Below are 22,788 nucleotides of genomic sequence, written 5' to 3'. Positions count from 1 at the left end.
GCAGGGGCGAGGGCCCTCAGGCAGCACTTGAGGGAGGCCTACCTGGCATGGCCTGGAGCTGTTGCTTTGCGGTATCTCTGCCAGGGGCTAGAATCGCCAGGTGGCTCCTGCTAGAGTGGAGCTAGCGTGCCACAGGCCTGGGGCTGAGAGTTCAAATCCTGAACCACAAGTAAAAAACAGAAAGTGAACTGGGAATAGCACATGGCTTTGAAACCCCTGTGACACACTTTTTCCAGCAAGGCCACACTCCCTAGATCTCTCCCAAATGGTAATATTCAAACATCTGAGATTTGGGGCATTCTCATTCAAACTACCACAGTGGATAAGCTGGTGCTTGAGAATGTGAGAAGTCAGGACCAGCAACAGAGGGTTGCACCAATGCAAAATGCAAGGAAGCTTGAGTTATCTTTAACTTCTATTTTTTAACACAGCTCAACAAACTGACTGGAGAGTGTTGTTTGAATCTTAGATGGTCTTAATAAAAAACCCAGAGCCAAATATCAGGGTGAAGCTGAAAGATCAGAGAAACAGAACAGGAAGCCACTAGTTCTTGCCTCTTTGAAATCCTCAGCCTAAAGAAAGTGAGTTCCTATTTCCTCACACCTTATATACCTCTCTCTGCCCTGCCATATTACTTCCTGGGATTAAAGGCACGTGTCCTTCCCAAGCAAAGATATGAGATTTCAAGTGCTGGGATTAAAGGTGTGTGCCACCACTGCCTGACCTCTACGGCTCTGATCCTCAGGCAAGTTTATTAGGGTACTCAGTATATCCCCCACAGGAGAGTCTTAATGTATGGTTCCACATTACACGTAGGTTAAAGCTAAGGAGAAAGGGCCACCAAAGGCCTCCAGTATGTGAAGGAACCCCAGCTTCCTGACCCTAGCTGCACCCTAAACACAGGGTGTGGCGGGTCTTTAAAGTCAGATGGTCCTGAACCAGTTATGTTCACCATGTGAGGGGGAAGTGCTGCATGTAAGTGTACTGCATAGATTGGGAAACTATGGAGCTGCAAAGACAAACCACGGAACAACCTAAGTGGAAAGAAGGCACGTTTTTCCAAGCTCTTTTATTTTTTTATTGAGTTAACAATAGAAGACTCCCCAAAGCTTTAAAAAAAAAAAAAAGACTCTGAAAAATATAAAGTTTTGTATTATTTACATGACATATGAGTACAGGCTGCAGTATCATACAAACATCACATTAGAAGTAGTGGGGAGGCATGACGTAATTCTTGGCCTTTTAGATGCAAAGCCTATTACGGATTCTCCTATTCTGACTCCCATGTTACCTGTTTTCCTAATACATAAACTATTTGGTACCTGAGAGGCTGGAAGACTACTGATAAACTTCAATACCGTCTATTTTATTTGATCTTTTTTATTTTCAAAACTCATAGCATTTTAAGGCTCTTTACACCTTTACCCTAGCCCGCAGCTAAGTTTATTCTCACCTTTTCAAACTGTCAGGTATTCACCACATGAAATGTTAATGTGTATATAGATTTAAAATTCAAACATAAAAACTCATAGCCACACTGTGTAGGGTATATATCTAATCTCAGGAAATCCCTCCTGCTTTCCTGTTTCAATACTATCAACTATGTTTTTTAAAAACATTGAAAAAAAAAGACAATAACTAGAATAATTCATCTCACAAATTAATCAAAAACCTAAGATTAAAAATTCTACATTATAGTTTTATTTGTATTTAAAAATACACTGGAAATTCTGCGTAGGCCCATGATAGAGCTTATCTTCGACGTCCATTCCTTCGGTTTGAGACATGGTTTGCCTGACAAGTCCTTTCACACGCTGAACACCAAGATGGGGAAAGTCCTGTAGCTTTCGCTGGCGCTGCTGCCGATGATGCAAGTCGCTTCCTTGCCGCTGGAGCTGGATGCCTCTCATTTGCCCTTTATCACCTGAACAGTTTTCCGACCATAGTGATAATAACTGTATGCTGACGCAGCTGTAGTGAAGGCTGTACAACACCTTGGAGAGAAATGGGACTCAGCTGTCAACTCTAAAAACACTAACAGCAGAAATCATAAAGCACACACGTCAAAGATGGACTAAGAAAACAGAACTGTGTGACAGAACTGTCTACAGAAATCTAAATCCATGACTTCCTCTAATAAAAACTTCATTTGAATTGGTGATGCCAAATGAAAGTCATCTAATTGCCACGGCCTACAGACTAGCAGTGCTAGCAACTGTTTTTCTGACCACAACTCTATGTTCTCATTTTTCTCCACAAAACCAAATTTGTACAGAAATGGAGACAACTATAAAAAGACCGGAGAAACATGGCACAAATCTATAGAGCTCTTACTTAGACTGCTTGGGACAGATCTAAAGTCATGCACTACCTTGAAGCAAAAACAGGAGAATGTGGTTACAAATGGATGCAATTTGAAAGAAAGAAAACTTCCATTGAAGAACCAAAACACCAAGGGGGAAGGACCTTCATTTTATGCAAGAAAATTAAGTTCAAACTGTATCATTTTTAAAAGTCTTTAGTATAATTCACTTTGATTTACCAACCACATTTGTTCAGACTGCTAAAGCATGTTTTAATTATAATTAAAAGTTTATCAAAATACAAATCAACATGGCAGCCTATTTGGAATGCTTATAAGTTTGATTTTGACACATTTTAAGACATTTACAAATGAGTAATTTGTATGAAGCTTTTTCATAGGACTTTCTTTAGACCACCAGCCCACAAATGATGACAGAGTAACTTATTAATTATGAAAGCTTGACCTTAGCTTAGGCTTGATCTCCAACTAGTTCTTATAACTTAAATTAACCCATTCCTATTAATCTAGGTTCTGCCATTCTATATGTCCAACTGTAGCGGTATTGTGTTCCCTGAAATATTGTGCACTCTAATAAACTTATTTGGGGTCAGAGAACAGAACAGCCACAATATTAAACATAGAGGTTAGGCAGTGGTAGCACACACCTTTAATCCTAGCATTCCAGAGGCAGAAATCCCTTTGGATCTCTGTGAGTTCAAGGCCACATTGGAAACAGCCAGGCATGGTGACTCATGCCTTTAATCCCAGAAAGCGAGCCTTTAATCCCAGGGAGTAATGGTAGAAGGCAGAAAGATATATAAGGTGTGAAGACCAGAAACTAGAAGCATTTGGCTGGTTAAGCTTTCAGGCTTTTGAGCAGCAGTTCAGCTGAGATTCATTCTGGATGAGGACTCAGAGGTTTCCAGTCTGAGGAAACAGGATCAGCTGAGGAATTGGCAAGGTGAGGTAGCTGTGGCTTGTTCTGCTTCTCTAGTCTTCCAGCTTCACCCCAATACCTAGCGCCAGGTTTGATTTTATTAATAAGACCTGTTAAGATTCATGCTACATCCAACTCCATGTCAGGCTGGTAAATCCCCCCTCTTTTTCCCAGAGTTCCTCTCTCCTCAGAAGTCCCACCTATCCTCTCCTAGCTATTGGCCGTTCAGCTCTTTATTAAACCAATAACAATGACACATCTTTACAGTGTGCAAAAAGATTACCCCACAACAGTAATTAGCTCAAGATTCAAAGTGCTAGCCGGGTGGTAGTGGCACACGCCTTTAATCCCAACACTCGGGAGGCAGAGGCAGGTGGATCTCTGTGAGTTCAAAGCCAGCCTGGTCTCCAAAGTAAGTTCCAGGAAAGGCACAAAAGCTACACAGAGAAACGCTGTCTCGAAAAACCAATAAAAAAAAAAAAAAGATTCAAAGTGCTTTCACTGTGTGTCCCCCCCACTAGCCTGGATCCTCAACATCACTGTTCAGAATGTCTGCTGAGGGCCCCGTTCACCTGTAGTTATAGCTCAAATGCTACTTCTTATTACTTTTTCTTCCTCTAAAACTCTTAACACATTGGCAATACTTCTCATTCTTCCAAGTTGTGACTGCTAACTTCTATGCTCCAGGCCTGAGAGTAAGGTTAAGAATGACAGCGCACACTGGCCAGTCATGTTAATCCCCCTCTACTGTAAAAAGAGGCTTCTCTGGTGAGGAGCAGGAAATGCACTAACATATGGGTATAAAAATAGGAACCTAGAGGCAACTCATTACTATCTCCATTTAGCAGAATGATAGTATTAAGTTCTCTCCTAGGATCTATGACTTAGCCAGCCACTGGTTTGGGGTCCTGTTAATGGAAGCAGGCTTTAGTTCTATCTTGTGGAGTAGGTTTTAAATCCAATCAGAAAGTGATTGGTTATTCCCATAACTATTTGTGCCACTACTGCAAACACCTGCTGTTGTAGCTTTCAGGGTTCAAGCAGGGCAAAACTTGCTTCTGAGAGACTGTTGAGTGCCCAGCTGCAAATAGAAGAACTACATCATACTCCCTAACACCATGGCTCAGGGACCATCATGCAAAAAGCAGGGGAAAATTTTAGGAGCCAGAGGTAGTGGGCATTTGCATCAAAATAGTATTTATGGTGACACTATACACACGAACTTACAGTGGCTATGACTGTATGCATGCATAAGACCAGCGCAAGCCAGCTAAAATCTCTGCATGAATACGGTTGGGACTCATGAAGTTCTACCCCTTTTTGAGAAGCTATTGGCAACTAATGGCTGTTGGGGGAAGGAGAATTGGTTTTCTTCAGAGACTTGGCTCCTTAGGGGTTACCTATACCCTAGTACATACAAGCAGCACGAAGTGGACTCATGAGTATTTACAAAGAAAAAAGACAGCAAATAAAATCAGGAGAAGTAGTAGAAGAATAGAAAGAAGGGAACAGGGGATGGTCAGAGCTTTGTCTACCTACTGTTCATTAAACACTTTAAGAACAAAGTCATTCTAGGATTGTCACAATACAAAGCCACTGTACTGGTATTCTCAAAGTAATTCTAAATATAGCTTACCACAGTATCTGAAGATAAATGCTGTCAGCATAATTGAAAACTGGAGCTGCCAAAGAAGCTGCCACCAAAATTAACTGGACTGCTGTATTTACCTTAAAAATAAAGGCATTATGAATGAACAGTGTCAAATGGGTTCTGTTTTAAGCTTTTGAGGCAAAGGTATACTCATTGTGACACACTCTAAGCATTCTGGATATGAGAATACCTAACAGGTCAGAGTCACCACCTGACCTATCTGCCTACACAGCTTTATTTACCAGGGTAGTGACAACCATCAGAAAGTACCACATCTTGAAAACCACAGCAATTCAATGATGCTATACAATTCTTACTAAATTCTTTGCCATAGTTCCTAGCTATCCATTCAAACAGCTCTGTAAACATGAAATAATGAAGTGGCTTCTCCCTGGGTGAGAGGCTCACAGTAAGCACAAGAGCCAAACCCAGAACCCAGACTTCCAAGGCCACTTTACATACTGCCTGCCACACCCTGTGAGGTCAGAAAACCAAAATGCATTCACTGCCACGATCTCATGATTCCTCTGGGAAATAAGTACTACCTATCCTCAACATCACAAAACAGACCAGAAACAGTCTAAGATGACAGTCTATGAAACAATCTGGGTATGATGCAGCTAAGGAAGGTGTACAGAGACGCACCTTGGTCCTATTATTCATTCTGCAGTCAAATGACAGCGATCACAGTGTGATTTTTAAAATAAACAACACATTCCATCTGAGAAACTTCCTATAAGAACAAGTGTTTATTGGTGTGTTTGTCCCAGCGCTCCAAGTGATTTTCTATGAAGTTCTATATTCAAATTGTTGCCCTTCACACAAATAAAGTCACATGAAGCTAAAAGCTCCCTGTATGTTGTAACAGTCTGTGCCTGTACAAAGACAATGGCCCCTCTGTCCCAAGGATATCTAATCTGTTACATCTGTCACAAGAAACAGAATGGAAGGATGACTTAAGTGAAGTTATCAATACATTAATATCTTTTTTTTCTGTACATTTATGATCCTGAAAAAGACTTAACAAAACACATTGACAATTTAGAGTAAACTGTTTAGACCCTTTTCATCTAACACTTAAAAATAAAAGGGTTGGGGCTAGAGAAATAGCTCAGCAGGGTAAAGAGACAGGAGAACCCTAGAGCTAAGGCAAGCTCCAGGTTCAGCTGAGAGCTGCCTCAATCATTAATTGTAAAGAGTGAGAGGAAGACTACCTATGCCAGCCTATACATCACACACATACACACACACACACACACACACACACACACACACACATACACACTCACTCACACACACACTCACATACTACATACATATAGGCACCTGCAATTAAAATGAATGAATGAATGAATGAATGAATGAATGAACAAATGAAAAGGTCTTAGATATGATGTTCTGACTACAGGAAGACAGGAAAAGCACGAGACTCTTCACTGAAATCTTACATCTCAAGAAGCACTTACATCTCACTTTTTACCTACCCTATGATCTCATTCAAGGTTTAATTCTTAGCACATCAACAAAAAAAAACTGCATACACTACAGATCTAAAACAATTTAGATGACAGAAGAATTAACTTGAAATTGTCTGTCTGACCCCTCTTCTAGCCCTTCTAACCAACACATTTAAATTCGTCTCATTCAAGTTGGTTAAGATGACTAGCAATCAAAAGTGCCTGTAACCAAGCCTGACAACCTGAGTTCAATTCCCAAGACCAACAAGATGGAAAGAGAGAACTGACCCCCACAAGATGCCTCTACCTTCCACACATGTGCGCGTACACACTCCCACATACATGGTTAAGAATGCTTTCATTCTAAGCTGATCCTGAGACTTTTACATTCTCTCCAGTCTAATAAAGTTCAGGAAGGACCGCCTTCTTTGAAAGGCTGCTGGGAGTCTCTTACCTTGCTGATGAATGTGGGTTTTAACCTTGCGGTAGCATAGCAAGGATTGAAGTACTTAGCTAGTGTTCGCTGCCAAAAGAAAAAAAAGTTTCAATTCATCGTCAGGTTTCAAACAAAAGTTACCAGCGCTTACCCTATGACTAGCCCCAATGTACAGGCATCTTCCTTATCATGTTAAATAAGCACTATTTACATACCTTGCTAATCATTCTAGGCTACTGAAAATAAGATTCTTCAAAATATAGATCTGTCAAGTTCTACAACATTGTATACAATTGCTCTAACAAAGTTTTCTCCATCACATATTTTCCCCAAAGAAACTTATGTTATTCTCTTTTACAGGTTAAAACACAAAATAAATAAAATATATCTCTATTTTTTCTGAGACAATGCTATACTTATATACTCAAATATTTACAGAACCAGTGAACTAATATGTAGCAAATCATTCCATTCTTCTATGACTGATTTAAAAAATAACTTCTAAATCATCCATGGTGAGGCTAAATGAAAAATACATAGCTCGAAGCTAGAAACGTCTCTGAGAGTGAGGTGCTTGGGGCCTGGTTAGCTGTCCCAGGTTTCATATACCATCAACTGAAAAGCTGAACTTAATAGAAATCACTTTTTGTTTTTGTCTGTCTGTTTGTTTGTTTGTTTTTTGAGATTAGGAATCTGATTGTAGTCTTGTAGACCCCAGACTAGTCTCAACCTCATGGAGATCTACTTGCTTCTGCCTCTGGAATGCTGAGATAAAAAGCATGTGTCACCACGTCCAGGCAGAAATCCAGCTTTTAAAACACACTACTAGTGTGTTCAAATTACTCTCAGAAAGTGAAGTTGCACTCAACAGAGAAAATATTTATAAGTAATGTGAAGGACTGTTTTCTGAAACTTACCGGTGTTGGCAGAGTTCGGTATCTGACATAAAACACTGCAGCGATCAACATTACATCTCTTGAAATTATCATGTAAGTGAGTGGGACTGAAAATCAAATATAAAAATCAGTAATGAGAAGTCTGAAAATTACAAACAGATACTATGACTGCAGAAAAGCCCATTCAGTCTCACACTAATTGATGCTTTCCATAAGTAAAAACTTTGTGATAAATACTTATTGATGATTCAGGCCCTGCAGTGAAGCCCTGGTCTTTTTATTCCTTCTTGTAAGCAGAATGACCTGCAGACTGTGGCTCTGTGACTAATCTGCCTCCAGAATTCTGATCCACTCACCACTTTTGTTCTCTCGTGTGTCTGCCTATAAACTGCAAGTCTGTACATACTAGTGTGAGCTACACCCAGCCTCTCCACACCCCACTCTTCTCAGCTTTGTCCTGGGAAAATGATATCATGCTCACTGGAATCCAGTGAAAAGTAATGATAAGGAGGTTAAACGGGGGTGTAAGAGAAGTTAAAATATCTTCAAGTCTCAGGATTCCTTGTATCTGAATTTTAGTTTATTTTCTAAAGAGCATTTACACACACAGTTTACATACAGAAATACAAAAATATTTTTACTCTTGTTGTGCTAGTTCCTACCCACATAACTATTATTCTTCTCTCTGCCCAGCCTGGCAATCAATTATCATAGGCTGAGTCTCCCTTATCCAATGCACTTGGTCAAGAGATGTTTCAGATTTCAGTTTCTTGGATTTTGGAATATCAGCACATTGCCAGCTGAGCATTACTAATCACCAAACAATCCAAAACCCCAAGCTGTTTGTCACTGGGGATACTCAACTCATATTCCTCAGGTTTTCCAGCATGGTCCCAGGGCCATAGCCAACAGGAGGACATTTTAGATGGGAGGACGGGAACTTACTTCACTTTACAACCTTCTGTACCATACAAAGTTTAAACCACAATTCTGTATCTTCTACAAAATAAACTTAATGGGAAAAATCCTGAATTCAAATCATACTTCAGATATCCTTTTTCAAACAGCTCAAAGGTAATCTGAGGCTGTGTTTAGGGCCCTCTCCAGTTCTGACATTCTATTGGCTCTGCACCTGCAACTATAAATCAAACTGAATTTGCCTTGCTCTCACCCTCCACGACAGTGCTGTTTCAAAGAGAAAATGTGTCTAGCAGAGCATGTGACTCTAGTAGCCAGTCTACTATTAATCACATGAACCATATTTTTAGATGCACTTTCTTAATGATTAAACAAATACTTCTACAGTAAGCATTAGCTGATAAATTAACAATAACCACACTAAAATACAGCTAACCTCTGCAAATCAAAATCAGTAACTGTGAAGGAACCGGAGCAGGGATGAGGTCTATGGAATGCAGACTGGGCAGTGCTCTGGAGTCATATTCCAGCACCAGGCCCTGGCAGTACTCTGGAGTCCTTTTACTGCCTGCAACCACCTGGTGGGCCACTTCCAAGTAAAATAATACTCTATTTGTCATAAATATACAATTCCAACTTATGCGCTCTTAACAGCATGATTTAAAAAAAGAAAAGCAGCAAAATTAGAAGTGGAGGGGAGATGAGTAAACAAGACACAGAAACTTGAACCTCCTCTCTCAGTCACTGACAAGAGGACCAAAGGGAGGGAGCAGGGAGTGAAGATGCGAACCTTCAACAAGACTCAAAACTGCACTTACTGAGCTTCCACAGAGACCATCACAACACAGGACTGCAGCACATCCATTCACTGAAGTACGTGTTATAAAATCTGACTGGATACAGGTTGGAGACTAAAGTCATAGAGCATAGTCTCTGAACATGCAGTAAAGCTTTCAATCATTAACAAAAGACACCTACAGAATCCAGACAAACTGACAACTAAAACACATTGCTATCTTGGTTGTAGTGGGGACTGAACACAGGGCCTTGTGCGTACTAGAGAAATGTTTTGACCCTGAGCCACACCCCAACCTAAGAAATAGTTATTAGACAGACAAGACAGACAAAAAACTATCACGAAAATATTCTGTCTCGGACAGTGACAAAACCCCTAACAAACACAGAAACTGCTGTGAAAGTGATACATTCGGAAAGTGCAGTCACATGGGAACCTCACAAGAGCTAGGAAGCAATGAGCAATGTGCCCATCTCCAGGCTGTGCTGCGCTGTCCACACACACAGCCAGGAGCACTATCAAGAACCTAAGGGTGGCTTATCAAATAGAAAGGTACAGCAAATGGAGAGAAACACTCCATTTTGAAGCTTTATACTTTGATTTGGTCGTTTCTTATTGATTATATGCTAGAATCATTCTCTGAATTACATTGAAAAGACTTATCAAGTGTGTGAGCACGTGGGTGGGGGACACACGTGCTGGCACAGGAGGTCAGAGAACTGACTTTGGGGTCCAGAGGATTGAACTCAGGTCCCTTCCTCAGCACCTTACTCACAGAGCCATCTCACTGGCCCAGCAGAACGGCATTAATCTACTGGGTTAAATAAAGGATCTCATCAAAATTTTAATCTACTTGCCGGGCGGTGGTGGCGCACGCCTTTAATCCCAGCACTCGGAGCAGAGGCAGCGATCTCTGTGAGTTCAAGACAGCTGGCTACAAGTGAGTTCAGAAAGCGCAAAGCTACACAGAGAAACCCTGTCTCAAAAAAAAAAAAAAAAAAATTTAATCTACTTATTTTTTAATAGCTACTAAAAATGTTTCATTACATATGACAACTTTTTTATTTCTACTAGAAGAACTGATAAATAAAAAGGGGTCAAGGAAAGCCCAGAGAGGCAGAGAGAGAAAAAGGGAGGAGATGACATATTTAGTGACATAAATAATCAGTGAGTCTTTTCAAACCCAGATTTGGTTCATTAGGAGTCACAGAACTGGCAACACGTGACTAATCAAGAGAAAAACAGAAGCAAGTACGACTCGAGTTGAAAATGAAGACATTACTGTGTACCACATATCTACAGTACCAACAAAAAGGTGCTATGAAGAAGTCACTTTTTGAGTTTTTTTTTTTGGGGGGGGGAGGTGGGCGGTTCAAGGCAGGGTTTCTCTGTGTAGTTTTGGTGCCTGTCCTGGATCTCGCTCTGTAGACCAGGCTGGCCTTGAACTCACAGAGATCGGCCTGCCTCTGCCTCCCGAGTGCTGGGATTAAAGGCGTGTGCCAACGCAGCCTAGTGTAACTTCTTTTTTTTTTTTATTCTCCAGAGCTGAGGACCGAACCCAAGGCAAGCGCTCTACCACTGAGCTAAATCCCCAATCCCAAACTTCTTAATAATATAAATAAAATAGATAAGTTCCTAGGTAAAAAAAAAAAAAATCACAACTTGCAAAATGCACAAAAGATAAATTATTAAACTGAATTACCCTAGAACAATTAAAGAAACAATTAAAAAATTAATCACCTTTCAAAACTCTCAACAGCTTCAACAAATTCTATCAAACACTCAAGATGAAAAACTGTAATGTCACATGAATACCACTCAAGCACTGAAGAAAAAAAAGTCAGTGACCTGTTTAATAAGGCAAGTTACAACAGGGACCCAATGAGAATGGCTGACACCAAGAAAAAAGGACAGCAAATGCTGATGAGAGTGTGGGGAAGAGGAACCCTCATTCACTGATGATGGGCATGCAACCACTACAGAGACCTGTATGGAGCTTCCTCAAGAGACAAAACAGAACTACCATATAACCCAGCTATGGCACTAGAGTACACGGCAGAAGGTCTCCAGGAACTGCCTATTTACTGCTGCACTATTCAAAAAAGTCAGGAAACTGAAACAGCCTTGATGCTCATAAATGAATGGATGAACAAAAATTTCACACAGTTAAAAGAAAAAGGAAGTCATGACATTTGCAGCAAATGGGTTGGAAATTGTTATTCGGCTAAAAAGTCAGACTCAAAAACACACATTTTCTCTCATGTAGAACTTAAATTTAGAAATGTACATGTATGAATGTACACGTGTGTGCATGTATGCGAGTACTTATGTTTTTGTAGGTCATAAAGCTGGAAAGAAGATCCTTAAGAATAAGATCTTAAGCGAGGTGGGTGCCAAGCAGGTCATGGCATACAAGTCTAACAGGAAGCAGAGGGAACTAGAGGATGAAAAGGGTCCACTGGAGGCAAAGAGGGGAATGACTGAGAACAATGTGTATGACACCTATGTATGAAGATGCCATGATGAAACCCATTACTTTATATTATAACTTGTAAAGTTAATTTAAAAACCAACAAAGATTTTTCAAGAAACAAATTCCAGGCTACAGCATGGGAATTTAGGTCAGTAGTATAATAATGCCTAGCAAGTACAAGGCCAGTGGTGGGGGCAAAAATCACAAAAAAACACCCCCCACAAAAAAAGTAGGCCAAGTTAATCTCATGAATCTGAGTGAGAAATATTCAACAAAATACTATCAAACCAAGCCCAACAACATCTCCAGAATGTATCTGGCCAAGCTGGATTTTCACCAGGACTACAGGTTGTTTTAACACTAGTAAAACAGTAATGCAACTCACCTCGGAATAGCAGCTTAAAGGGGGAAAAATGCTAGACCAGTAATATGCCAAGAAAGAGTTCTCAGTGCTCCATCAAAATAAACACTTGGAAGAAATTTCCAAGAAAAACTACTACTTAACTTGTAAAGAGGATCTACGAATCCCTACAGGAATCACCCCACAAAGTGGTTGTAAAAGCTTTGTCTGAGCTGGGGTGAGTCAGGCTTGCTCCTGCTCAGCATGAGACACACAGTATGGTGAGGAAGTCAGAGAGATAAAAGAAATAGTCATTAACCACAGACCGTGCACACTAGGCCTAGAGACGAGCCAGCAGAATTGAACAGAGTCAGAGGGAGAAAGCTTTATTAGACAGGTAGGTTAACATCGGAAAAAAACCAATTGTCGTCACATCAATAACAGCGATCATCACACAACACTTCAACCTTCCACTGGTAAGAACATTAAGAACTATCAAATACCTAAGAATAAATCTGTCAAAAATTTATCACTGTCTTGGAGAAAATTAAAAACTCTGAAAGACATCAGACAAGGCCTAAATACATAGATACATGGCATTTGTGACCAATAAAAAATGTCAAATTTTCCAAAGAGATCTATACATTCCATGTAACCAAAACAATTAAATCCCCAACAGATTTTTATTTTCCCTTTGGAAAAAGCTAATTCTAATATCATACACACTGAAAACAGCTAAGAATATCTAATAACTAACAATGTGTTATTACTTATTAATAGCAATAACTAATAACTAATGTCTTGAGCATTTAGAAAACCAGCATCAAGCTGGATGAGCATCATGATACTTCATCTACCAGACACCAACAATGGACACTAATGGAAAACAATACAAGACCAGAATGAGACACCACTACACTTCCACCAGACACCAACAATGGACCAGCTTCCGTTCTCAAATCCCACTTCTAACTCTCAGGGGGATGAGGAAGAAAAACTACTTGAGAAATACAGCCTAAGCACAAAATGAAGAACCAGAGTGGCATGACAACACATAACGAAAGAGACCATGAAGTTTCAGAGTATTCAGATAATGCATATGTGTATATGATCTGAAACTGAACAATAATGAATAATGTGGGGGCTGGAGAGATGGCTCAGTAGTTAAGATCACTGGTTGTTCTTCCAGAGGTCCTCAGTTCAATTTCCAGCAACCATATGGTGGCTCATAACCATCTATAATGGGATCTGATGCTCTCTTCTTTCATGTAGGCACACATGCAAATTGAGCACTCACATAAATAAATAAATCTTTTAAAAAATGAATGAAGCAAAATTTACAGATATCTTCATAGTATCAGAGTTCCCATTATGAATAAACTGTACTTAATAAAGATAACCCTGGGGGCTGGAGAGATGGCTCAGCGGTTAAGAGCACCGGCTACTCTTCCAGAAGACCTGAGTTTGATTCCAGGACCCACACTGATGGCTCACAACTGTCTCTATCTTCAGTCCCAGAGGATCTGACACCCTCTTCTGCCTTCCGTGGGCACCAGGCACCAAGTGGTATACAGATATACATGCAGGCAAAATATACATACCATATACATAAAATAAAAATTGAAAAAAAATCAGCGACTTATGAAGATTTTAAATTACTTCTAAATATCTGTGTGCTAAAAACACATAATGTATCACCAAAAAATTCTGGGGTATTATGAATAGGTACTGAACTATTACCTCAATTAATTTTAGACAAAGTCATAAACAAACTGTTTCTCCTAGTGTAACAAGGACACAAATTCTACAATAAACAGTGTGACAAGCAAAATAGTTTATTTGAAATTGAGGAAACAGTTTAAAGTTGAAAATATATTTTGGAAAAAAAACTATTTCTCTTAAGAGAAGGCCTGAGCTACCATTGTTCTTCCCTATTATTGAAAGTACACATGAGTGTTCTTACCTGGAATAAGATCTGCATAGGTCAAGCTAACATATAAGATGCTGATAAGAACTTTATCAGCAAGTGGATCAAGAGCACTTCCCAAAGCTGATTTTTGATTGGCCCAGTTTCGAGCAATAAATCCATCCAACTGAAAATAGAAGTGTTTTTTAAATAAACATCATAATAGGAACAGAATAGATAATTTGAAGCTTAAGAAACACCAGAAAAACAACTATGCTTTTAGATAATGCCAGCCAAATCTCATTTCTTATCCCCAAACATTCTCACTCCTTTTAGCTTTTAAAACAGTAATTACCTAAATGATAGATCTCCTTCTCCTCCAAGGGATCCTACTGACTTCTCACTATTTTCACAACATGCCCATGTGGGATGAACCCAAACATAAATGTAGAAATATAGAGCCCCACAAAACTCACAGAAGGCATGACTGACAGAGCTGGGAGTAGGAGCCTACTGTTTTGAGCCGTAACGGCTGCTATTGCATTTAAGAACTACTTTTTAATTGTGAGACACTCAGCTTTTACATCCCTATCTATTTTACTGTATTACCTGACTCTTGTGGTTTTTGTTTTTAAATTTATGTGTATGTGTAACTGTAAGCCATGTGTCTGTGTGTGTATGTGTGTGTCTGCAGAGGCCAGAGGAGACTGTCAGATCCTCTGGAACTGGAGTTACAAGCAGCTGGGAGCTGTCTGATGTGGGTACTGAGATTCAAACTCAGGTCCTATAGTAGAGCAGGAAGCACTCCATAGCTGAGCCATCTCTCTTTAACTTTAAAATGTATTTTGTTCAGAGAGCTCGAGTGTATTTAGTGAGAAGAGCACTTGACTAGCTTCTGTGAGGCCCTGGGTTTGATGACCTGCATCACACACACACACACACACACACACACACACACACACATTATTAATTCAATGTTCTATGTATTACCTATATTTGAAAGAAAAACATAATCCTCTGTACCTACCCTAACTAAAATGCTAATAATTAAACTACTTTTTTTTTTTTTTTTTTTTTTTCATTTTTCAAGACAGGGTTTCACTATGTAGCCCTGGCTGACCCGAACCCACAGAGGTCTGCCTGCCTCTGACTCATGAATGCTGGGATTAAAGGAGTGCACCAACATACCCAGCACATTACTTCTTTAATTACTTACTTTGATTAGAAACAATATTTTAACTTAGATCACACTAGATTGCCAAGTTTTTTACCATAAAAACTGAATCTCTAGCCTAACTCAAGAAGGGCCAGACTCACATCATCAGGGACACAAAAAGGGTTAAAAGAGATGCTGTGACATGACACGAGGCAGAAGTATCTGCCTTGTTCATCCTAGGCTCCAATGTATAGCACTTATTTAACTCTATACTTCAACAAATGTTTGAAATCTCCACTTTTATTTCTAAGAAAACAATAAAACTAACTTATGTGCAATGAGGCATGATGCCTTTTAAAGACACTAAGTCCTCCATGTTGCGAGTATTCCAGTAAGTTAACGGAGAAAAACATACCCAGGAGTGGCTAAGGAGTTGGTCTAGGCCTGACACACAGAAGGCCAGAGGATGAATCCAGGCACAACAAAACAAAACCCACAGCAACAACACAGACAGCAGCAGCAGAACAGACTGCAATCCCGGCTCTGCACTCCCTTCCTGCACGACTTTGAACAAGGCATTTGACCTGGCTTTCTTTCTGCTTGAAACAGGCAACACCATCTACCTCAAAGCCTTGGCTGCCTTCAGCACAGTATGATTAATACTTGTTCAGTCTCTTAGCAAGTCCTCAAAAAAGCAGTTACTAGGGGTTGGGGATTTAGCTCAGTGGTAGAGCGTTTGCCTAGCAAGCACAAGGCCCTGGGTTCAGTCCTCAGCTCTGACAAAAAAAAAAAAAAAAAAAAAAAAAGCAGTTACTAACTACTACTCCAGTCACAACTAGAACAATCAGCTGTCTTCTTCCCTGCCCCCTCCCCCTGTAATTTTTAGTTATTTATTGTTTATTTTGAGACAGGTTCTCTTAACCCTGAAGCCTGGAACCTACCATGTAGACCTGATTGGTCCAGAACCTGCAGCTTTCAGCCTGCCTTTGGTGCTGGGATTAGAGATCTGCACCACCATGCCCAGCTATTTTCTTAAGTGGTTAGAGGTAATGCTGATTAACCAAGTGTCTATAATGGGGAGTTAAGGCCTTGAAGAGCCACTTTTGCTACAGTTTCTGTTCTTCACTTCCCACTGTGGCCATTATTACTCTCCTGTCCTCACTGTTCCTCTAGCCCACCTCATTCCTTGGCAAACAAGTACAACTCCTTCCACTGCACTTCATCCCTCCCACAATACCACTACCATGCACTTCAGGCCTGCATGCAAGTGGCTAAACACCGCTCCAAAAAATACATAGATGGGCTGACGATCTCACGAATTCAGGACATAAGCCTTCTGCGGACACTCAACACCTAGCTGTATCTATTGACAGTATTATCTTCTCTTCTGCTTTTACCCATGACCTACTTCATTCCCACTAAATGCTCTCATTCTGCCCACGGCTATGTCTGCACTTTCCCAGAAGAAAACAGTAAAAAGACAACTGGTACTTCCCTATGTTGCACCTAGTACACTGCTCAGCTACACTCATCCTGTGTTCCCTACTCAAATCCCACCCTTCATTTTATTACTCAGCTAATGGAAAATATTCCTCAGCACACCTGTCTTTAAAACAACCCTCTCGCCGGGCGTTGGTGGCGTACGCCTTTAATCCCAGCACTCGGGAGGCAGAGCCAGGAGGATCTCTGTGAGTTTGAGGCCAGCCTGGGCTACCAAGTGAGCTCCAGGAAAGGCGCAAAGCTACTCCCATGGCCATCTTTCTCTATTCTCCTACAAAGCAAAATCTTCTTAAAAGCAGTGCCAGCCACTACCATCCCTCATGTGCTTATCAACTTAGGCCCATCATCCTCACACCTCTAGAAAGTTCTCATGCAGACCACCAATGTGTTCTGCATTTCCAGATCATGTGACCTACACACAAAAGCAGCACTTGTGTCACTGACTCCCTGGGACATGCACTGCCCAATCTTCCTTTCTCACTATCCCTAACACCCTCGCCAGGCTTCTGGTCCTTTACTAATTGTCCACTTCTCCCTTTCACTTACTGGACTGACCTCACTTAGATCTGATTAATCAGCTCCCAATCTGTCCTCTTCTGCTCTACACCGCCACATTCAACCTGAAGCAAGAGGTATCAGGAGCTCAGTTGTTTTCCCCTAAATCCTGTCCTGTCTCAAGAGTTCTCCACCCCCAGTGTTACCACCAAGTATCTGATTTTGAAGATGGGGGTGGTTTGTGGGAAGGGGTGCCTTGGTGGTACTATTTTACTCCCATCCAACCTGTCCAGTATATCGACTTATCAATACTTTATTCAGAACATTATCCAAACCCATCCACTTCTAACTCCAAACTCCAACTCAGTCTAAGCTACTTCCTCCTCACCAGCTGCTTGGCTTCCAACTCTTGCTGGCCTAGAGCCTACTTCCCACACCATCAGATCTTGCCATTCCCCTGCTTAAAACCAGTGAGTACGGAGGCATCCAAATCTCCATGGAAAAAGTGCACAATATGGTACCAGTTAATTCTGATTCCCATACACGTCATACTTATTAATGGGGTGTCTCACTCAGGAAAGCCATTTCATGTGACAGTTGATCCCCTACCCCACAAATTAACAAATATAAAAGGTGATTCCAATGTCTGAGGTGGGGGGAAGAAAACAAAAACAAAGCCAACTTTACTATCTAAACTATTTCATTATCAGTCTAATGTTCTAGGATAGACTTTCAGACCACACCAGTAACTAATGGAGAGACCTTAGGCTTTGGGGGATGAAGAGGCAACGCAGAAAGGGGGAGAGACGAGGAGAATGGGGACAGATGGGGACAAAGGAGAACTGCCATCTGTGAAGGAAAGGCAGGAGCTCATGGGAAAGGCTGTATCTGATGCACAGTCAGAAACCCGTAAGACAATGCAAATGCTCCCTGTCCACCTTCAAGACCAGTTGGTTCTCCATTGATCACTAGCACTACAGTTACTAGACAAGTATTGTGGCTATGAACCACAGAAGAAAAACAAGTATTTTTAAAATGCTGTACAACCTTTACTTTGGGGAAATCAGTTTTCTACTCTCATTAAATAATTATTGAGCAAAAATGTTAAAAGCAAATAGGGTTGAAGACATAAATTTATCTCCTATCCAGGTGCAAACACATCTGCCAGCTTTCCCCTGAGAAAATATTGCTACCATTTTCACATGCTCAAAAGCTCTGATCTCAGGTTTTTCCTCTGTCCTCCCCACTGTGTTTGTGGGCATGGAATTTTATAAGCCATTTCAAATCCTCTGTGAAAAGGTCATACACGATGGCAGTGGCTAGTCAGCAAACGCTGTAGTGTCTTCTATCATAAAATTGTTTCCCCAATTCTAACTTGGTGGCACACTCCCTAACCTGACAGTGTGCTGTCAAAGAGCCCTCCTTGTCCATGTGCTGAGGAAGTTGCTGAGGAAGGAGGAGAAAGGATGGATGCCCATCTCAGACCAAGGCCTAAATGCACAGCAGTCCTAGGTGGTCCTGAATGACAGACAGCTTCTAAGCAAACCCGGCCTTCGACAGCTCCCTGGCCACATCCTCTTCCACTTTTCCTGCAGACCAGACTATTTCCTTCAGAGTAGACACAAAAGAGTCCCAGACCTTCTCTTTATTCTATCACTACAGCAAGCACTCAGCTCTGGAACATTTCTATGGGTGTTTCTTTCTTGAAGAAGTTAAAAACAAAGGGTAAAGACTGCCCTCTCCTGGGGCTCTCCACGACCTTTACACTTTAGATCTTTATAATCTTTTCTAGATCTTCTGGATCTTATAAAAGCAGCTCCACATGAACGCTAAAGACAAGTCCTTACACAAAGTACTAGATCACTCATGCTGAGGACGCCCTTCCAGGAAAGCTGAGTCTGTGCTCCAGGGGAGTTATAGAAAATGTAGGATTTGGAAGGGAGCAAAAAGCAAACGAATTCATAACTTACCAAATCCGTTAGCCCAGCTAGAGCAAAAACACCTAGTGCAACATTAAAATCTTCTTCAAGGATCAGATAGCCCAACACGGGGGCCAAGCCAATTCTTGTCATTGACAGCATATTTGGGATTGTCCATGGATTTTCATACTGAAAGACAAAGACGGCACAATTGGAATAAAATGCTACAAACTCGTACTTTAACATACATGGAAATGGAGAGTTCTGTACATCTTTCCAAAGCGGCCATGGAGATGTTGAGACACTCTCTCCTCCCTCAAGTAAAGAACTGGGGGTGTTCACAGCTCCCACTTGGGAGTTTGGGTTCCTTGAAACTTCACTTGGAGCCCAGCTGTTAGAAACTGGCACTGACAAGAGGCTCCTTGGCAGCTGCCCTGAAGGACAACCCTTCTTTGCCAAACAGAAAATTCATGAGGGCACTTCAACTTTCAAACTCTTCAGCCCAGCAAAGCTGAAAACACCAAGAAGATGTCTTTCCCTGGAGCCTGAACTGCTTCTCAGTAGTCCAGACAGCTGATTCCACCCCACTGGACTTTGTCTTTAAAGAACCATTTCAACATCTTTTTAAATCAGTAACCAATTCGCCTGAACCTTAACCTTTTTAGAAAAAAAAAAAAGGAGGCAGGCTGGAGAGCTCAGCAGGTGTGGATACTTGCTGCCAACTCTGACAACCTGAGAGCAGACACTCCATGTGTCCACTTGCATGTGTTTTAGCAAGTATGCATACTCGCACCAAAGGGAAAAGGGGGCAATGTTCATTTTTCAAGATATCTTAAAATCTCATGAGCCACCTAGCTCCTAAGAAAAGGTATTTATTTTATAAATAGAACCCAACAGAAAGCATACCAGTGTAGGGGGATAATGGGGTGGTTGTTGGAGTCAGGTGAGAATACGGTCACTGAAAATTGTAGAACTTCAAATTCTACTACACCAAATCAGAAGCAATACAGCCCTCTCCTCTGGAATCTTCTATTCAAAGGAGGACCACATTATAAAGTTGTATGAAAACAGGCTCATTTACACGCAGGTTCAAAAGATTAGAACGTTTCTGAAACTTAGGAAAAGTGTCAGGCTGGTGAAACAGATCGGGGACGCCGTCCCGACCTTTGTGCATGTAAGGAGGACAAGCCTGTTGACCACACTGTGGTACAAAGTCAAACACTGATCCAATACCACAGCAACTCACAAAGGCTGGGAAGGGGGAAATGCAGCCCGTGGCTGAGGAGATGCGATACAAAGCAAAAGCCAGGAACGGAGAACTTCAAAGTCAGTCTGATGTGCCCACCGGGGCAAGACTAAGCCGAGAGCTGCAAGCACCGTCACGTGGCAAACACACAATTACAACTGGATAGTAAGTTACTGGGCCAGTGAAGGGGCCGGAGTCCTACACAAAAGTTCACTCATATCTAGTTATTACATCTGAAAAAGTCAACACTGGGAACTTAATCTCAGATTACCCAACCAGATAACCTGTGGCATACTCGGCCAACTGTGCTGGGAAGGGCTTCAGCCAGGTTGAGGGCAACTTCAAAGTATCCAGCGTTCAAGCTCCAACAGGCTTTAAAGCTATTCCTGAAGTTGAGACCCCTGCCGGGGTGTGGCCACCTCAGCCCATGCTGGGTAGCTGAGGAAAGCAGAGCAGTACCGGGGGCCTCTGAAGACCTAACAATTGAAGATGTAATAATTGCATGAGCTTTGCCAACATGACATCAAAAGCTGTGCCACCCTCATGCTCTGGCGTCTCTTGCCTGGGAAGTCATTTTAGCAGCTAAGGTGGACAAATACCTCCTTCTGTTACCTCGAGAGTAGTCTTATGTTTCTATAATACAAAGCTGAAAGATCTTTTCATTACAACCTAAGCTAAATAACTGTCCTCCGTGTTATTGTATACGATGACCAGAGGCCAAAGGATGATGAACCAAATCTGCACAAGCGAACAGACGGGCCGCTCTTCAGATGCCTCCGAACTCACCCTATACACTGAAGATTCACTTCGAAAACTTAAAAACAGATTTATAACTAGACGACGACAGCTATTTTGACCAATGCAACGTGCAGAGAGACACACCTTCCAACAACGGATGTGGACGGAAGGGAATTAGAGTGGATTCTAATTTGGCCAGAGACGGTACCCGGCTGGGGCTCCCCGAACTTCACGACGACCGAACGCCCCGCCTGCCCGTAACTTCCCAGAACACCGGCTGAGTGTCGCGACAGAGCGCCGAGCCCGTCCCCTGCCTCCCGGCGCCCCGCCGACCCTCGTACGTACCGGGCTGGCGGCGCTCGCCGGGACCCACCGGGTGCCCGGGGCCTGCGCGGTGGCGCCTCCTCCGGCCGCGGACTCCGGGGCCGCCTTCCCCGCGCCCGAGCAGTGGTTCCGCGGGCCGGCGCCGCCGGGCAGCCGCAGGGCGAACGCGGCCGGGCGCAGCCGCCAGCGCTCGGCCAGGCAGCCCAGGCAGCAGGCCGCGGGCGGCAGCAGGGCCCTGCGGGAGCCGCCCCTGCCGAGCCGCGCCCCCGGCGGCCGGCCGGCCACGCGGAGGGGCCCCCACGCGCAGCGCGCCACGCGCCACGCCAGCATGGCCTTGCGGCCGCCGCGGACTCCGAGTGTCGAGAGCTCAGCACCCGGCCGCCGGCTTCTCCGCAGATGTCCGGCAACGCCGAGGCCGCAAGATGCCTCCATACTGATTTCCACACTCCGGCACGTCCCCCTTATACGGGTGGCCCGCAACCGTCAAGGAAGGCCGCTCTCACGACACTTTCACGACACCCAGCAGCTCGGCTCTCCAGCGCCCTCGGGCGACAGCGGCAAACACGTGTGGCCAAGGCCGGCGGGCTCCTGCGCGGTGCAGCTCGTTCGCCCGCAGGCTAAGCAGAAATGACAGGCTGGGTAGACCGTGAGAGAGTGCCACGTGGCCACAGGAAGCCAGTCATCTCAGGCTCCCGCCCGAGACCGTCTGCTGCCAAGTGGCTCGCAGGTGTGCGTGTCACTCTGTGTCCACTGGAGGAGTTTTAAAGCACTACCCACCCTGGTTTTTGAGCACTAAGTGCATTATGAATAGGTCCAAAGAAGCAATGAAGAATGTCAATACCAATCACTCTTTACTTGGAAAAAGTGTTTACTGTATAAGCTATTGTGCATTTAATCCTATCAACAACTCTAACAAAGGTTTTCTTATTGCCTTTACTTTTATAGGTATGGAAATGGATGCACAGAAGGAATTTTATTCTTTTTTATAAAGTTTTTAAAAATTTATTTTTATTTTATGTACATTGGTGTTTTGCCTGCATGTATGTCTGCTCATATATGTTGGATCCCCTGGAACTGGAGTTACAGGATGTTTGAGGTGCCATGTGGGTGCTGGGAATTGAACCTGAGTCCTCTGGAAGAGCAGTCAGTGCTATTAACCACTGAACCATCTCTCCAGCCCGCAGAAACTTGTTTATTCTTAAGAAATCCAAACTAGGAACAAATCTTCTAACAATGAACCTGTTGTTTAAGTTACACATTAGTGGTACATTGGCTTTCTAACCTAACAAACATGT

The 22,788-nt window shown here is 42.4% G+C and overlaps 1 protein-coding gene and 1 non-coding gene across 4 annotated transcripts; one reads left to right on the top strand and one right to left on the bottom strand.

Annotated features, from left to right (window-relative positions):
- Nucleotides 1-1,051: 1,051 nt before the first annotated feature.
- On the bottom strand, nucleotides 1,052-22,101 carry Crls1 (cardiolipin synthase 1). Of its 3 annotated transcripts, none has more exons than XM_028878637.2 (7): nucleotides 21,515-22,101; nucleotides 19,237-19,374; nucleotides 14,173-14,302; nucleotides 7,704-7,789; nucleotides 6,805-6,873; nucleotides 4,879-4,970; nucleotides 1,052-1,994 (listed from the first exon to the last, which is right to left on the bottom strand). In XM_028878637.2, exons 1-7 carry the CDS (start codon nucleotides 21,923-21,925, stop codon nucleotides 1,907-1,909), a joined length of 1,014 nt encoding a protein of 337 aa, XP_028734470.1. In that variant the 5' UTR covers nucleotides 21,926-22,101; the 3' UTR covers nucleotides 1,052-1,906. The 3 variants fall into 3 exon arrangements, with proteins under 3 accessions (XP_028734470.1, XP_037061131.1, XP_028734471.1); XM_037205236.1 differs by lacking the exon at nucleotides 21,515-22,101 and adding an exon at nucleotides 20,727-20,900; XM_028878638.2 differs by lacking the exon at nucleotides 21,515-22,101 and adding an exon at nucleotides 19,456-20,664.
- Trnaa-agc lies at nucleotides 15,979-16,053 on the top strand. The gene has a single exon. It is a non-coding gene; the product is annotated as a tRNA-Ala (tRNA).
- Nucleotides 22,102-22,788: the final 687 nt, after the last annotated feature.

Source organism: Peromyscus leucopus, chromosome 4 (genome assembly GCF_004664715.2).
Source record: "Peromyscus leucopus breed LL Stock chromosome 4, UCI_PerLeu_2.1, whole genome shotgun sequence".
Classification (NCBI taxonomy): domain Eukaryota; kingdom Metazoa; phylum Chordata; class Mammalia; order Rodentia; family Cricetidae; genus Peromyscus; species Peromyscus leucopus.
The sequence above is the reverse complement of the archived record's forward strand: the minus strand, read 5'-3'. Positions and strand labels throughout refer to the sequence as shown.

Coding starts and splice junctions, on each gene's coding strand:
- Crls1 (XM_028878637.2), bottom strand. CDS start 21,925: ATGGAGGCATCTTGCGGCCTCGGCGTTGCCGGACATCTGCGGAGAAGC. Junction 19,375..21,514: donor CGGCGAGCGCCGCCAGCCCG/GTACGTACGAGG, acceptor TTTGTCTTTCAG/TATGAAAATCCATGGACAAT. Junction 7,790..14,172: donor CTATGCAGATCTTATTCCAG/GTAAGAACACTC, acceptor TTTGATTTTCAG/TCCCACTCACTTACATGATA.